At 43.2% G+C, this 18,656-nt stretch overlaps 1 protein-coding gene across 2 annotated transcripts in view; it reads left to right on the plus strand.

Annotated features, from left to right (window-relative positions):
• Window positions 1–18,656, plus strand: part of ada2a (adenosine deaminase 2a) — a 61,157-nt gene that overhangs the window by 25,062 nt on the left and 17,439 nt on the right. For both annotated transcript variants that reach the window (XM_067999630.1, XM_067999629.1), the window contains 2 exons: window positions 246–456; window positions 11,978–12,105. In XM_067999630.1, coding sequence (XP_067855731.1) covers window positions 246–456; window positions 11,978–12,105 — 339 coding nt within the window. The remainder of the gene's footprint in view (window positions 1–245; window positions 457–11,977; window positions 12,106–18,656) is intronic.

An 18,656-nucleotide genomic window follows, 5' to 3' on the forward strand; every position in this document is an offset into this window, starting at 1 on the left:
CCATTTTAAAGTGTGTGCCGTGGTTCTTAGCTCTGCAAATTTAGTTTCATTTAAAAACAAAACTAAGGAAATTGCATATTGGTAATACATTGTGTGCTACCAAATTGTAATATATTGTGAACCTCAACTTTTTAAAACTTATTTTTAATGTGTAATTTGTATGGAGTACCCATGATAATCCAAAGAGTTGAATATTATTAAAGTAAAATTCACTTTTGATAAAAATGACTTTTTTTCCCCCACAGTCTACTCAGAAATCTTACATTGGTAACAGAAAATCCAGAAGAAGCCTACCAATCACAAAACATGATTTGGAAAAAGTTTGAAGATATATTTGTTGTTGCTTTCAGTCTCATTTCATATGCCCCAGTATTTAAAACCTACTTCTATGAAGCTTTGAGGGAATTCTATCGTGATAATGTACTCTACATAGAGATAAGAGCATTGCTGCTACCGGTATGTATAAAATGCTTCATCATGAGAAGATGCTTTTTCCCACATTGTTTTAGATCAAATCAGGAACTTCATCAGAAAATACTTCCCCCTTTTCTCCTCTCTGTACTTTCTAGTAGTCTAAGGGACTAAACCCTGCGTCCCCACATGATCAGTCATTGAGTTTCACAGAGCACTGCTCTTCTCTCAATGACACATCTGGGAAATGGTGGCTGGTGACCTTTTGATAGGTGAGGCACAGCTGTACATGCCTAACCAAGCCAGCATGCTACCAAGGCAATGGGTCCCTCACACATGCGCAATGTTTTATTTTCTTGTTCGTAGCTATCTGTCATTATAAGAAGAAAGCACGGTCAAAGAAAAGAGTAAGAGGGTAAGCAGTGAACAGATGGGAGGATTGGAAGCAGCTCCTTTTCTTGAACTCGTTCTTCCCGACATGCACATCGGAAACCTCCATCACTTTCTCCAATCTCACAGCCCAGGCCCCTCTCTTCCCCCTCCGAGCCAGCCCCCCTTCCTCACTTGGCAGCCCCTCTTGTGAAATTCCACCATCACAATGTGGGGCATTCTGCTCTCCCGGGGCTCGAGCTGCTGCCGACTGTGACATCGACCCTTCGCTTGTGCAGTGCCTCACCTGACAAGCTGCCTCTACATCTAAGATGGGCTCCAGATACTCATGAGTCAACTCAACAACCACGTGCTGATTCAGCAAACTCAGGAGCAGATGCTACAGAATTTAAAATATGTTTTAGCAGAGCCAGCAGATGTTTGAGCACCATTTAAAATATGATTCTACACAACCTACCGTTGGTTTGACTCTGCATTGACAAAGGTACAGGCTAACTAGCAAATGCTTGGGCACTTCCAAAGCCCAACACACATATTAGAAGAAATGGTGCATAGCATATTACATTCTCCAAGGGACTCATTGTATTGTCTTCCAGAAACCCTTACATCTGTGCCTAGTCACATTAATCCTGGCTGAGGTTAAAAAAAAAAGGATAGTTAAAGGAACAATGGGGCTGATTGGAGAGAAAAAAGGAAATCATCTTGTGGAGTCAGAGGGCATGAGTGAGATACTGAATGAGAACTTTGCATCTGTCTTCATAAAAGAAAAGAATGAAGTTAATGTCACAGAGGAGGTGGGGAGTAGAGATATCGGATCGAAATAGATAGAAAGGAAATGCTAAATAGGTTGGCATCACTCAAAGTTAACAATCACCTGATCCAGGTGGGATGCATCCTAGGTTGCTGAGGCAAGCAAGGGTGGAGATAGCAGAATCTCTGACCACAATCTTTCAATCATCCTTGGATATGGGAATGGTGCCAGAGGACAGGAGGATTGCAAATGTTACATTTGTGTTCGAAAAAGGGGAGAGGGATAAACCTGGTAACTTCTGGCCAATCAGTCTAATATCAGTGGTGGGCAAGCTACTAGAGACCATTGTCAAGGACAACATTAATTCTCACTTGGAGGAGCATGGGTTAATAAGGGACAGCCAGCTTGAATTTGTTAAAGGCAAATCATGTCTGACTAACCTGATTGAGTTCTTTAATGAAGTAACAGAGAGGATTGATGGAGGTAGTGCAGTAGATGTTATACATATGGACTTTCAAAAGGCATTTGATAAAGTACCACAAAACAGACTTATTCAGAAAATAGAAGCACATGGGATTAAAGGAACAATGGTAACTTGGGTACGTAATTGACTAAAGTATAGGAGGCAGAGAGTCGTGGTGAACGGATGTTTTTCTAACTGGAGAGAAGTATGTAGTGGGACTCCAGGGGTTGATATTGGGGCCATTGCTTTTCTTGTTATACATAAATGACCTGGACTGGGATATAGGGAGTACAATTTCGAAGTTTGCGGATGATACAAAACTTGGCAACGTAGGAAATAGTAAGCAGGACAGTAGCAGACTTCAGGAGGACATAGACAGACTGGTGAAATGGGCAGACACATGGCAGATGCAATTTAATGCAGACAAGTGTGAAGTAATGCACTTTGGGAGGAACAACATGGAGAGGCAGTATAATCTAAATGGTACTATTTTGAAGGGGGTACAAGAGCAGAGGGACCTGGGGGTGTATAGTCACAAATCTCTGAAGGTGGCAGGGCAAGTTGATAAGCCGGCTAAGAAAGCGTATGGGATACTTGGCTTTGTAAATAGGGGCATTGAATACAAAAACAAAGAAGTCATGCTAAACCTTTACAGATTATTGGTTAGGCCTCAGCTGGAGTATTGTGTACAATTCTGGGCACCGCACTTTAGGGAGGATGTCAAGGCTTTGGAGAGGGTACAGAGGAGGCTTACCTGGATGATACCAGGGATGAGGGACTTCAGTTATGTGGAGAGATTGTAGAAGCTGGGATTGTTCTCCTTTAGAGCAGAGAAGGTTAAGGGGAGACCTAATAGAGGTATTCAGAAGTATGAGGGGTTTTGATCGAGCAAGCAGGGAGAAACTGTTTCCTCTGGCAAGTGGGTCGGTAACCAGAGGTCATAGATTTAAAATAATTGGCAAAAGAACTAGAGGGGAAATGAGCAGATAGTTTTTCACACGGAGGGTTGTTAGGTTCTGGAACTCACTACATGAAAGGGTGATGGGATCAGATTCCATGGGAACTTTCAAAAGGCCATTGGACATGTACTTGAAGGAGACTAATTTGCAGGGTTATGGGGAAAAAGCTGAGGTGTAGGACTAAATTGGACAGCTCTATGACCGGCTGAATGGCCTCCTTCTGTGCTGTAAGATTCTATGATCCAGTAGGTCGTTCCCTTGAGTATTTCATGCCACATAGAAAGTAGCTTCAGAAAACCATTGGATGGCTATTTGAGTTCCCACATTTCCATCACTGTCTATGTGTTATGGTCTGAATTATAATTTTCTTTAGTTTAGTCACTTGTATTTCAAGTGTACTGTAAGAGTCATTACACGTGGTGCTTAGGAAGCAGAAAATAAATGTTTTCCTAGGGAGCTTAAAGTTTACTTAGTGAGTAGTTGAGCTATACAGGCTGCAAAAGTCCCGCACTTAATTTCTGGTCCGATAGTGAGATGGGTAATCTTGGTTAGGTGGTAGTAGGAGGATTACAGTTGGCCTTGGGAGGGGAAAGTCAGCCAGGGCTCTGCTCTAAAAGTATCTGTGGCTGTGAGGAGACAGGATTGGACTTCATCATGAAGTTTTCTCATTCCATGGTCAAATAGACTGTCAATACTATCAAGGCTCACGCATGAACAATGGTACTTGGGTGACGTACCGGAGGGTGCCCAGCACTAACAACTACGTCCAAGCAAGGAATCTACATCTTCAGGAAAGAAAGGCTGGAGGGAAAATTGAGCAGGAAAGAAATGGAATGAAGGGTCCATAATAAATTCGATCCAACATTTACAATATCCGTATTTGTAGATAATTTAACAAAATATTAACAGTACTAAATTATTCATAAATACAGATGCTGCATTTAAAGTAAAATATAGATTCTGAAAATACTGACAGTCTCTCTGTCCACATTATTACATAATGTAAGAATCTCAAGAATTCTTACATTCTTACATAATGTAAGAATGCCCTAGGCAGCCGTCTTCAGTGCTTTTAAATAGATTGCAGCCACAAAAGAATGCATTGATTATTCAGTTCTTCTTTTGCTTTTGGAGTCTGTGGGTGTAGTTGGGAGGCAAGCAAAGAAAATAAAGTGCTCTCAGACATTTTTTTGGTATTTTATGTTTGGGGGCGTTATATACCATTATTCATTTCATATCAGAAGTATGGTCTTTGATGCTTCCCTCTCAAATACAAGTTGATCACATCTGAAATTTGCTCAAACTTTCAGAAGAGGATAAAATGAAAAAGGTTCAAAGTCTATTATTCTTCATTGAAGACATTTGAGCTCAGAATGTTATAAAATTGGTAAAGGTCAGAGCATGGGTCTTCTCACAGTTATGAAAGCAAGTGCCTCTTCACTGAGAGCCCAATTTCTGTCTTGTCGGCCAGTCTACTTTGGAGATTTAAAACCATACTGAAGTAAAGCCGGATGAGAAACAATTGTGATGGGTCAAAGTAGAGGAGCCAATCCGTTGGATCCTCATGTGTCTCATGCCACGTGAAGGGAGGTGGAACTGAAAGTCAAATCTCTCATCTCCAGACCCACTAACCTGGTGATAGCGCTGACCTCGCCATCTCAAATAGCAGAGCACCGCCCAAGCAGCTCCATGTCCTGCTTCTCATATGGGGTGAGACCCCAACACGCTCACTGGCGACGGTCTCGCCTAGGCCACTTCTCGGGTGTAAGCCTGTTTAACCTCTGATCTTCATTCTCCTTGCCCCTTCCACTATTCCAATGACCCCCACAGGCAGATCATTAACCATTGCCCTGCTCATGGTAGGCTGGGGCAGGAAGTCTGGGATGATGTGCAGGCTGCCACCGGGGACCCAAGGAAACGATCCCTGGCAAGGTAAGTGAGGGGGGAGGATTGGTCAGGATCGCTGTCCGGGGAGGGGGGTAGCCCAGAACAGGAGAACCACGGTTTCCTTGAGCCTGCTCCTCCTGGCCCACATGAAAGACTTTTAAAAAAATGTTTAAGAGAACTTACCTGGGTCTCTCCCCATTCAACTCCTGACTGCAAGTATCTTTCTGGCCCCCATGCCACCCACATTATTAATGGGACCTTTACTCAGCTGCATTCATCTCCCTTTCAAAACCTCTATCCTCAACCTATCCTTCAACTGCAACCTTCCTTTTCTCGCTAATGTTCTTAAAAATGTGTCATCCCAGCTCATTGCCTATCTCTCCCAAAACTTCCTGCTCAGTTTGGCCTTGCTCATAACACTTAAACTACAATGGCCAAAATCATGACTAGCATCTTCTATGCCTGTGACCATGGTGCATTATCCCTTCTTGAACTCCTTGAACACTCTGTGGTGTTTGATATAATCAACCCTGTCATCCTCCTCCATCATCTCTTATCTTGGCCAGCTCTATGGGGCTGCCCTCGCATGGTTCCACTCCTACCTGTCCCAATGAGGCCACCCGAGCTCCAGCAATGGCTTCTCTTCCCAGACCTACAAAGTTACCTCTGGAGGCCCCCAACGATCTATACTTGATCGCCCCTCAGGGTCTCATTTGCAGCCACGCATTTACCTTCCATATGTATGCTGATGACACCCAGCTCTATATCTCCACCACTTCCCTCAACCCCATGGCCATCTCTGTGCTGTCAGACTCCTTGGCCTCGATATTAACGGGGAGGCGGAAAGTGTGCGATGAACCCGGCAAGGCTGGAACAGGGAGGCCCTAGTGATCTTAATGGTAGGGCCTCATTTAAATAAAACAATGCAGAGTCCCACCTGACACCTGGCCAGAATGACTATCTGGGCGGGAGTGGGCATCTGGCGCCAGTAGGCCACAGCCCGGGACCTGTGTGAAGGGCCTCTGGCAGTCAGTTTGGGGGGGGCAAGACTAGGATAATCAGGAGGGGGGGGGGGGGGGAAGACTGTCGCAAGGGATTGGGAGTGGGGAGAAGCGAATGGAAGGGATTGGCAGGGGAGGAAGGCTGTCAGAAGTGGGGGGGGGGTGTGGAGAGAAGCATCTGGAATCGATCAGGAGGGTGGATGGCTGTCGGCAGGGGATGGGGAAGAATCTGGCCTTGATCGGGGGGGGGGCTGAAGCCAGGCACAAGGGAAGTCCAAGGCTTCCTTGTGAGGCCCAGAGGAGCATTCCTGCTCCCCTGGCCCACAAGGAAACCTGAAATCTAACTTTAAAACTTAACTTCTGGGCCTCTTCTGGCTCAGGATCCGGCTCCCGACAGGTTTGCCTGATGGGGGAGTCGACACTGCCCCCTCGCTCAGGCCTCAGGTTGATGACATAATCGGACCCAATCTGCATATTTAAAGTAGGACTCTGCTACCTTCCTGCAGGTGTTTTGCTCGCCTGCTCAAAAGAGGCGGGAAGGAAGCGAGATCAGTAGGCATAAGTGACTCACTTTATTTTAACTGCCCCCACCCGGGTTCCACCAGGCAGGGGCAGTTAACATCAGGGCCCTCTTCTCCAATTAAGTTGTGGATGAACCAAAATTTCTTCCAATTGAACATAAAGAAGATGAAAGCTATTGTTTTCAGCCCCCACCATAAACTCCACTCCCTTGCTTTTGACTCCATTCACCTTCCCAGCCACATGCTCCAGATGTGTGAAATCTTGACTTCCTGTTTGACCCAGGGCTGAGCTCCAATTTCCACCTCCTATCCATCACCAAGACCACTTACTTCCATCTCTGCAATAATGTCCCATTGGCCTCTATCCTACCTATATCACTGCCAAAACCTCTATCCTCACCTTTGTCATCTGTCGAATCGAGTGCTCAAACTTTCACCTTTCTGGGCTCCCATCTTCAATCTTCATAAACACCAACTTGTGCAAAACTAAGCCTCTGTATTCTGCCTCGCATTAAGTCCTGTTCACCAATCACTCACTGTTCCCACTGATCTGCACTGATTCGTTGCCCCCCAATGCATTGAAATGAAAATCCTTACCCTCATCTCCAGATCCATCCACAGTCTTGACCCAATCTACCTCTGCAACCTCCTCTGACTGTGCGTCCCCTCCCATTCCTTTTGGTCCCATGACTCTGGCGTTCTGTGTATCAATCCCTCCCTTCAACCCACCATTTCTGATAGAACTTTCAGCTGCCTTGGACCCACTCTCCAGGACTCCCTGCTTAACCTCTCTGTCTCTCTTTTTCTCTCCATCTTAAACCCATCTTTTCAACTAAGCTTTCAGTCATCTCTCCTAGATCTCCCACCATAGCTCACCGTCCATTCCTTTGATTTATTTACTTGTTTTTTCCTCTTTATGGTGTTTAAAAAAAAATTCTTGAGTTTATACCAGTCCAACTCCGATCTGGTCGACACCACAGTAGCTTAATAGCATCATTAACTGAAAGGCAAAAAAAAACTTAGGACAATTATTATGTACTGATTTTGCATAGAAGCTGCAGGCCAAGTTAAGGGCCACTTTGCCAGCGTGCGAACCTTAACTATGGGCCATTCAATCCTGCTCCTGTCCTAGCTTTTGTGCAGGTTCACTGACCTGTAACAGATTGACAGGAACTCAAAAGAAACCTTACAAATTGGTTTCAGTTCTAATAGCTCCTATTGGGCATTATATGTTAGGGTATGGAGGCTAATTAAGATGCTGTAATTCAAAAACTTAAAAAGCACCCAGTGAATTACCTAGATTTTATACACTAAGTGTCAGATTCATTGCCTGATGTATTTATGTTCTGATTATTACATATACTTAATATATATACTCCTACACGTCCCAGCTGTGGTGAGGTGAGGTTCAGGAAATCAAAAAATTGAGGCCATGCTTCTGTCAGGCACAGACTTCATTTAAATGGCTAAAATATTTAGATCCTGTGTAGAATTTTTCAACCTTGGGCAAGGCTTCACCTATATTGTGTACCTTGCTCATAGAAAAAGGATACTTGGGAGTCCTTGGACTTGGGCTTCTCAAGCAGGTTTCTTATAGGGAAATGATAGTTTCAGTGCTTGTAAAAAAAATCTTTTAGTTCTTCTTTCATTTTTAATTGCATTTTCTTCATGCATTAGTTGGTTTTGCTGGGTAAATCTGCCAATTTTTCGGGTTTTTGTTCTGTCACCAAGTGTTCACTCAGTCCACTGTCGGAAGTATTGTCAATAATTTCCTTCATTATTCTTGGCTGCTGTTGCCAGTTAAATTGCAAAATACAAAGTGCTGAGGATGGGAATTCTTTTGGGGATTCCAAATGTGCTGCATGATTTAGATGAGGAAGAGGAGCTCATGAGGGGCCAACAACTTCTGAGTTTTTTTTGTCCACACCCATCACTACCTTATCGACCCCTCTACATGTACCTGGACATGTTCACGGTGACTTTTCTTCACTGTCTGCAATTCAGAAGGTAGGCTGTCACTGAGTTATACCATCTGCTGCAGGATGACATCTGGAACACATGGCTCATCCTGTAGAAGAGAAGCTTTCATGCTACCAGAACCTTCCAAACCTCCATGGGGAGATCTGCTACATAAGGCTGTCCGCATCAAGCAAATGACAAAAGATATGTTTGCAAGGGGCAACGCCTTCATCAACTGGACAGGAAGCAGAGCTGTCACTGGGTGGCAGGGTTCCTTTGAGTGCAAGGCATTATAGGTGGCACCTGTGTGAGCATCAGGTTCCTCATATCAACCTCATTGCCTACATGAACAAAAGAGTTTCAGTGGTATGCGATCAAGAATTATCATTATGCGCATCAAATACCATTTTCCATGAAGCACCCATGATGTGGCAGTCAGCAGTGCCCACATTGTTGGAAAAAGAGATGAGGGGGGATGACTTTAGGAGACCAGAGCTATCCTTTACATCCTTGGCTGTTGAACCCAATGAGAAACCCATTAAAGCAAAGGAAAGCTTTGGGCTAGAAGCCTGCACACCCATTTGCCATTCCATGTCTGCTGGCAAGCGTAGTATGTTGTCCAGCTTTGGTACAATGAAAAAGGCTGTGTGTTACAAATTTGGGTTTACCATAGATACCTACTTGTACTCAGTAGCGTTATTTGTTTCTGTAAATGGTATATGCGTTCTTTGTGGGAGTCATCTCACACTGCATAATATCTGTTTGTATGATAATGTGACCCGGGGGTGTAACAATAATATATCTTCAATCCTTCTGAAGATGGACTGAAAAAGCATTTGGTGAGGTGAGGTTTGATACAAACCATTGAGCTACTTTATTTCCCAATGAGTGAACATACAGAGCAGCAGTTTTGATTAGAATCACTTAGTTCAATCAGTACAACTTGCCTTTGCATAATGAAACAAAATAAACAACACACCACACTTCCCCACATCAATGGGTAACTTTACTTCATTTAAACAAGTTGTTTTTAACTATTCCTCCAGCATTTCTGACTTTTCGAGCTTAATTAAAGCTTTTGCAACTCTTTGTTTTATTCTGGAGCATTTCTCTGTGGCACAAGTCAATCATCTTACACCTTGCACCTTCATGTGTTAGCCTAGGAGGTGAATGTTGGCAGGCAGTTTGTTTATGGGGGAGTGGGGAGGGGGAGAAATAGCACAGATGAGCTGGTTTTCCTCTCCCTAAACTAGGTGCACTGAGCCTGCTTCTAGCACCCTAATTGCTGCCTGGCTAACTCAACATAGACAGGTTATGGAACCTGTGACCTTCTGGGTTACATGGCTTCGTTACACACTGGATTTACCAACTGAGCAATTAGGGGAGCACATAAGAGGTAAGATTAGACTTTTACTAATACATTTTTAATATCTTCCACAATGTGAAGCCATCAGAGTCTAGAGTAATGACAAAGATAACATAATAATTGATTGGAATGACCTGCTATAATGTGAACCTTCTTCACAATTATCATCAATTATCATCTTGGCTGTGTCATTATTCTGAAAATAATTGGCACTAATAAAACATTTTTTTCCTAATGATATTATGAAAAATGTCAGTAATTATTGTATGTATGTATGTATGTATGTATAGAAAAAGATTAGGGTAATTATATTAATTATGGGCTTGCATTAACCTTCAGTGGATGTCTCTTGTTAAGAAACTGTTGGCATATAAGGTCCAATTTTATGAAATTGTCCTCCAGGCAGGGAATCTTGGCCACCTGGAGCACACATGCAGAATTTGGTCATAAAACTCCCTTGATTTTCTGCCCATTAAATGGATGGAAAATCATGGGCAACTTATGCCTGAATTCCCGATATGCACACCTGGCAGAAAAGGCTTCGAACCAGGAGCGTAATTTCATAAAATCAACCTTACAGTTCCTATGGTTTCCCTAAGGAAGGCACCACTGATTCTGCAAAGTATGTCATCAGCGATGAGGTGACTTATGCGGCAATGGTGTTGAAAGCAGTTATGTTTGTCATTATAGTTACGAAGAAAGGCTCACAAAATTGGAACTTTTTAAACTGTAACAAAGGTTAAGAGAGATCTAATAGAGGTTTCAAAACAATTAAAGATTTTGGCAGGGTAAATATTGAAATATTGTTTCCACTGTTTTCCATAGGGCTGTCCTATGAGGAAAGATTGAGTAGAATGGGCCTATACTCTCTGGAGTTTAGAAAAATGAGAGGCGATCTCATTGAAACATATAAGATTCTAAGAGGGCTTGACAGAGTAGATGCTGAGAGGATGTTTCCCCTGACTGGAGAATCTAGAACTTGGGGACATAGTCTCAGGATAAAGGGTCGGACATTTAGGACTGAGAGGAGGAGGAATTTCTTCACTCAGGGGGTCGTGAATCTTTGGCATTCTGTACCCGAGAGGGCTGTAGTTGCTCTGTCGTTGAGAAAATTCAAGACTGAGATCAATAGATTTTTGGATATTAAGGGAATCAAGGGATATGAGGATTGGGCAGGAAAGTGGAGTTGAGGTCGAAGATCTGCCATGATCTATCGAATGGCAGAGCATGCTCGAGGGGCCGTGTGGCCTACTCCTGCTCCTATTTCTTATGTTCTTATATTCTTATGTTCTGATTAAATCAATAATTAGGATCATCACTAGAAGACGAAGTGAGAAGTTAGAATAATTTTTTTCACTTAGAGCGTGACCAGAACATGGAATGCTTTACCACAAATGGCTACTGAGGCAGAGACTATAGGGCCAATTCCCTAATGTTGCAGTCACCAGGCCTGCAGAATTAGGCATTGAATTCCTAATTGCACCTCCACTTGCTTTTCCTCCTCCTATCTGATTCCCCCAACATGATGCTTGCACGGTGTGGACTGCTTAACGGGTGCTCATGCAGTGGGCCTGCTTCATGATCCTCACTGGTTCCAGTTTCCATATCTTGGGAGAATCTATACAAAGGGAAAGGGAACATGTGTTAGTATAGGATATGGAGCTAATGGCTGTGCACGCAGTAGCACAGCCATGACAGCAGAGATGCAGATGAGGCATCCTGTTAGTCACTGAGTGTCAGGTGCTGACAAGGTGATGAAGTAGAAGTTGGCACAAAGCTACCAAGCTGTTCCTTGCCCACTCCTTCATTGGTCTTCATATCAGTTATTTGGAAGATCTGCTCCTCGTGGCGAGTGAGGTGTTGCAGGTTGGCTGGTACACTATCAGTGCAGGTTCTCTGCTGATGGTTATGTGTCCTTTGAAAAGCTAACAAAAAGAAATTTGAGCATTATGGAGTAACATGAGGGGCACCCCAATGAGCAGCCTATATTTCACCAGGTGCGAAAGGATGAGCAGAGACCATGCAAATAGTTTTAGGAGCTATAGAGAAAACATGGCAAATTACATGTTTCCTTTGGTAGCCAACAAGTTGCAGTTATAGCTTTAGGAACTGTTTGCAGAAGATTTAAAAAGTGAGAGATGGTATCAGTGCTTTACAGACTGTATTGTAGATGTGACAGGATGAGCTGAATGCTTGGCACATTCATACAGGTTGTCCTTTGTTTTACATCGAGTCTACATTATTATCTGGCATTCTGCATCTGTTTTAGGTGTATGAACTCAATGGAACCTTACATGACAAGGAATGGTCCATTATGGCTTACCAGGAGGTTGCCAGACAATTCAGACATGATAATCCTGACTTCATGGGAGCCAAAGTCATCTTTTCTGCACATAGGTAGGATATGATCATTTAGTACTTTTGTCTGTCTGATATTACACACAAGACTATAAGACTCAAAATAATCCTACTTTAATTTGACTAACGATTCTGCTACACACCATTGGATCACAACTGAACCTTACCTCAAATCAGCATGAGCCCACTTCAAGAAGGAGACACTGGAAGCAATCAGCAGTTGAAACTCTGTCTGGAAATATTTCCAGCTGGGGCCATTGCGTACAACTATGGTATCCCCCCTGCTATCCTAGCTGGGATCAGCTAGCTCAGCACAGACCAGGGGGCCGCCTTGGTTTCAGTACCATGCTATATGATACATTTATCCACTGAGCCATTTCATTTACCCCCTTTAATATAATATAAATATAACTTTCACCCTCATATTCTGCCCTTTTTTCTCTCTCTCTCTCTCTCTCAAGGTGCTAACTTGCTGAGATAAATTTCTATGAATAGCAACAGACCCCACCTCCACTCAAACCCTATTCATCATCAGTTGAGCTTTCACTGCCTTATATTTTACAGTGAACCCTCTCAGCAGCATGTTAATTCAGACTCCTGTGTGCTGATTGGAGCAGACTAGTGGGGTCGGCTTATTTAAGTACCAGCTGGTAACTTCATGCATGCTGAGATGGCCCAGAAAAAGGCAGAGTACTGCATTGGTTAAAACAAGAATGCCAGTCAGACTGACAAACCAGTTCCAAATTATAAAAACAAAAAGGCATTATTTTTGTGATAAAAATGTTTTGCAGGACTAGTGTGTTGCATGAATATAGCAAATATAATTATGAAATTTACCCATTTTGTACCAATTCTACATAATAACTACCTGATACGAGAACCAGTCTATACAATATTATTTTGGAAAGAAAAACTACTGTCTCACTGACCAGTGGAAACAATCTATCACTATTCACCTTATCATAACCCTTCATGATCTTGAGGCTCTCGATCAGACTCTTAACCTTCTCAGCACTAGCGAAAAAGCCCTTCTCAAGCCTGTCTTGATAAATTTTAATCCCACATCCTGGGAATGTCTGCCAATGCTGCTCTTCAACTGACTGATAATTCATGCACAAGACTGACCCAAATATTTTCTTGATATATTTTTTTAAAGTTTTTTTTTCCTTTGGAGAACCACCTGCCCTCCAATTACATCAAAGTGAAGTGAGTGTTGTTAGGTAAATAAACATGACAGCCATTTTGCACATGCCAAAATCCCACAAACAACAATGAGGTGAATGACCAGTCAATTTGCTTTTGGTGGTATTGATTGAGGGAATAATGTTGGCCAGAACACCTCCCTGTTATTCTTTGATTCCAGTGTTTATTGAACAGGCAGAGAGGAGGCATGGTTATACGCCTTATCCAAAAGATGGCACTTACAATAATAAGGCATTCCTTCAGTGCTGCACTAGGGTATCATCTTATTTTATGAACTCAAATTCCTGGACAGCAGCTTGACTCCACAACCTTCTGACCCAAAGGCGAGATTGCTACCAAATGAGCCAGGCTCAAACTTGTAAACCCATTTCCCAGCACTTCATGGAATGGTGCATTAGCATGGGAGCACTCTGTTTGATTCTCAAGTGACTTGGTAAACTTTAGAGAGGATGATCTTTTTAACATGTGGCATGCTTTGTGACATTGTATGCTATATGCTTCAAAGTAAGAATTTGATGAGACAATTGGCCAATGATGCCCTTGGACTGTTTTTGCACGTGAAGTGGAAATTGTGATGCACCAAGAGACTTGTGACATGCACAATTTAAATAAGAAAGTCCTATCAGATTTATAATTGTTCTAGATTAGGACATCTGACACACAAGATCACAGTTACCTCTTATTAAAAATCAAGGGATTGTACTGCAAATTGTAATACTCATTGTTACGGTAATTTAGTTGCAATTATTGCAGCTGAAGTATTTATGTGAGTCACATCACAAATTTTTAGAATGTAATGGAAGGCACAGTATAAAGACTCTTTGTACAATCGAATATGCTGATGAGTTCTGTTGCTCTTTTGAATGAACTCTATTGGCCATGTAAATCAGTCAGACAACCAACAGATTGACAAATTGAGATGCCCAAGGTTTTTTAAAAAAAATGTGTAATAAACGCATTGGTTGGTAAAATACTTCTTTAGTTTGTAATGATTGGTACTTCACAATATCAAAAGCCTGGATTGTTAAGAAGTGAAAATGAAACTTGCATCACCAGTGAATACCTTAACACACATCTGCCACTGTTTTGGACTTTGTATCCTGTAGGCTCAGGTACATAGGTCTGTGATGCATGCTGCTTTCACTGAACACATCCCATCAGTTTAGTTCTATGTTATTTTCCATAACCATTACAACATTTTTTGTGTATAAATATTTTAAAAATTGGATTATAATGTAGTTTTTGAATTGGACAGAGACAGTATGAATGAAATTCTGTATTGTAATAGTTTGTTTTATATTATTTATTTTATATAGATATACTCTCTAGATCTTCCTAGGACACTCGCCATTCACTGGGTTAGAGTATAAATGAATAATCTGTTCTGAGGCCATCTTGTATTTGGTCCCCACCCCCACTCAATGATGGTGAAGTATATGGCCTTGTCACCTTGAACCATAGATGTTTACTGCACAGAAGGAGGCCATTCAGCCCATCATACATGTGCCAACTCTTTGATAGAGCAATTCAAAACTAATACCACTGTCCTCTTCTTTCCCATAGCCCTCAGTCCCCCTCTTCTGGTTCAAATATTCCATCCAATTTTTCCTGAAAGTATGCAGTGGCTCTGCCTTGTAGAGTCAAAGTACTCCATGCTCCAACAGACCTCTGAGTATAGAAGTTTCTCTTAACCTCTCTCCTCACTCTTTTGGTGACAGTTTTGTATTGATGATCCCTCATCACTGACTCCCCAACCAGAGAAAATAGTCTTTCCCTATTTACTCTTTCAAACCCTTCAGAACTTTAAAAACTTCTATTAAATCTCCTCTTAGCCACCTCTGGTGGAAGTAGAGTCCCTGTTACTTAGAGCGGACACTTGGTGTTCACCTGCGTAGCCCGCTATAAGCGTTGGACAGTGTATCAAGTTTCAGAGTGCATGTGTGTAAATGCATGAAGTGTGGTAAATAAGGTTGGTGACTGCAGGCAAATAGCCACATGGGAATATGATGTAGTGGTGATAATGGAGGCCTGGCTCAAAATAGGGCAGGATTGGGTACTAAATACTCCTGGATACAAGGTGTTCAGGAAAGATAGGGAAGGAAAAAAAGGAGGGAAGGTGTGTGGCCATATTGATTAAGGAGAATATCGAAGTGCTGGAGAGAGAGGGTGTCCTTGAAGTGTCAAGGACAGAATCTATTTGGTTAGAGTTAAGAAGAGATAGAGGCGCCATTACACTTACTGGGCGTATTCTATAAGCCACCAATTGTGGGGAGGATATAGAGGAGCAGATTTTCAGGGAAATTACAAAAAGGGTGCAAGAACTAAAGAGTAGTGATAATGGGGGACTTCAACTTTCCTAACATGGACTGGGATAGTAATAGTGTAAAGGGCAATGAGGGGGAGGAATTTCAGAAGTGTGTTCAGGAGAACATTCTTGATCAGTATGTTTCCGGCACAACGAGGAAGGAGGCATTGCTGGATCTAATTCTGGGTATGAAGTGGGTCAAGTGTCAGTGGGGGAACATTTAGGGAACAGCGATCATAGTATCATAAGGTTTAGATTAGTCATGGAAAAGGACAAGGAGCAATCTGGAGTAAAAATACTTAATTGGAGGAGGGCCAATTTCAGTGGGTTGAAAACTGATCCGGCCCGGGTAAATAGGAATCAAAGATTGGCAGGCAAAACTAATCGAACAATGGGCGGCCTTTAAAGAGGAGATGGTTCGGGTACAGTCTAGGCACATTCCCACGACGGGGAAAGGTTGGGCAATCAAAGCCAGAGCTCCCTGGATAACGAAAGAGATAGAGTAAGATGAACAAATGTCAGGTTGATAATACAAGTAAGAACCAGGCTGAATATACTAAGTACAGAGGAGAAGTGTCATAGAGTTATAGAGTTATACAGCACGGATAGAGGCCCTTCGGCCCATCGTGTCCACGCCGGCCATCAGCCCTGTCTACTCTAATCCCATATTCCAGCATTTGGTCCGTAGCCTTGTATGCTATGGCATTTCAAGTGCTCATCCAAATGCTTCTTGAATGTTGTGAAAAAGGAAATAAGAGGAGCAAAGAGAGAGTGTGAGAATAGACTGGCAGCTAACGTAAAAGGGAATTCAAAAGTCTTCTCTAGGCATATAAATAGTAAATGGGTAGTAAGAGGAGGGGTGGGGCCAATTAGGGATCAAAAAGGAGATCTATGCATGGAGGGAGAGGGCATGGCTGAGGTACTAAATGAGTACTTTGCATCTGTCTTTACCAAGGAAGGAGATGCTGCCAAAGTCACAGTAAAAGAAGAGGTAGTTGAGATACTGGATGGGCTAAAAATTGATAGAGGAGGTACTAGAAAGGCTGGCAGTACTTAAAGTAGATAGGTCATTCGATCCAGATGGGATGCATCCTCAGTTGCTGTAGGAAGTAAGGGTGGAAAATGCAAAGGTGCTGGCCATAATCTTCCAATCCTCCTTAGATATGGGGATGGTGCCAGAGGACTGCAGAATTGCAAATGTTACACCCCTTGTTCAAAAAAAGGTGTAAGGATAAACCTGGCAACTACAGACCAGTCAGTTTACCTTGGTGGTGGGGAAACTTTTAGAAACAATAAGCTGGGACAAAATTAATAATCCACACTTGTCCTCGTGACTAATAAAGGAAAACCAGCATGGATTTGTTCAAGGCAAATCGTGTTTAACTAACTTGATTGAGTTTTTTGATGAGGTAACATAGAGGATTGATGAAGGCAATGCGGTTGATGTGTATATGGACTTTAAAAAGGCATTTGTTAAAGTGCCACATAATAGGCTTGTCAGTAAAATTGAAGCCCATGGAATAAAAGGGGCAGTGGCAGCACAGATACGAAATTGGCTAAGTGACAGGAAACAGAGAGTAGTGGTGAACGGTTGTTTTTTGGACTGGAGGAAGGTATTCAGTGGTGTTACCCAGGGGTTGGTACCAGGACCATTGCTTTTTTTTGATACATGTTAATGACTTGGACTTGGGTGTACAGGGCATAATTTCAAAATTTGCAGATGACACAAAACTTGGAAGTGTAGTAAACAGTAATAGACTTCCAGAGGAAGTACAAACAATGTGGATAAAGGGAATCCTGTGGATGTGGTGTACTTGGATTTCCAGAAGGCATTTAACAAGGTGCCACATCAAAGGCTACTACACAAAATAAGACCTCATGGTATAGGGGGTAACATATTAGCATGGATAAAGGATTGGTTAGCTAACAGGAAACAGAGAGTAGGCATAAATGGGTCATTTTCAGGTTGGCAAGATGTAATGAGTGGAGTGCCACAGGGATCAGTGCTGGGCCCTCAGTTATTTACAGTCTATGTCAATGATTTGGATGAAGGGACCGAATGTATGGTTTCTAAATTTTCTGATGACACAAAGGTAGGTAGGAAAGTAAGTTGTGAAGAGGACATAAGGGGCTCGATTTTCAGACCTCTGAGCCGGCGGGTTCGTGGCGGGGGGGCTCCGAAAATTGGGGATTCCCGGGGCAGGTCCAGAGCCCGGCTCCAACCCGCCCACTTCCGGGTTCCCCAGTGACACGCTTAGATGTGCGCGCAGCCCCCGCATGCGGGACTCCCGCCGGCAATTAAAGCTGGTGGGATCCCACTTAAATCAATTATTTACATAGTTCAGGTCGTTTGCAGACCTGATTGACATGATATTTTAGGAGGGGTGGGAATTTCAACTCAACTGAGACTGTTTCCCGTACTGGGGGAAACACTTCCAGTTGAAATGGACATGTTGCAGCCAGCAGCCTGTGGCAGCTGCAAAGGTCCATTTGACAGGTACGGGGGGAGACCCTCACTCATTGCAGGAGACCACTCTGTCACTTTGGACAAAGTTTGGCCTCCACCACCCTCCTCCTAACAATAAAATTCACCATGGGGGCCGCCGTAGCTGCAGTCATGACCTCCTCGGAGGGTGAACAGCATCACCAGCCTCGCCAACCACGCCGTCTACCTCTGACATATGGAGCTCCACAACACAGTGCTGTGACACATCCACCTGCATCTGCAGGAGGGAGGGCAACCGCAGAGAGAGATGCGACGCAGAGGGTCCACTGACCGAGGCTCAGCTTCCTGGACCTCTCTGAGCAGCAGTGCACACGGAGGCTCAGAGTCACTTGACATGTAGTCGTGGACATCTGCAGTCTCCTTCATGCCGAGCTGCTCCCGGCTGGCCCGAGCACCATCTTCTTACCTGTCGCTATCAACAACTGCCCTCAACAACTTCTCCTCCGCATCCTTCCAGGGTGCCACCAGGGACATCGCCGACGTCTCTGTCGTCTGCACAAAAGAGCCCTGCAAATACACCTACACCCACTCTGCAGTGACACAAGGGGTGACATCAGTTGTGGGTCTTCATTGTGA

Source organism: Heptranchias perlo, chromosome 18, assembly GCF_035084215.1.
Source record: "Heptranchias perlo isolate sHepPer1 chromosome 18, sHepPer1.hap1, whole genome shotgun sequence".
In the NCBI taxonomy this organism is placed as follows: Eukaryota; Metazoa; Chordata; class Chondrichthyes; order Hexanchiformes; family Hexanchidae; genus Heptranchias; species Heptranchias perlo.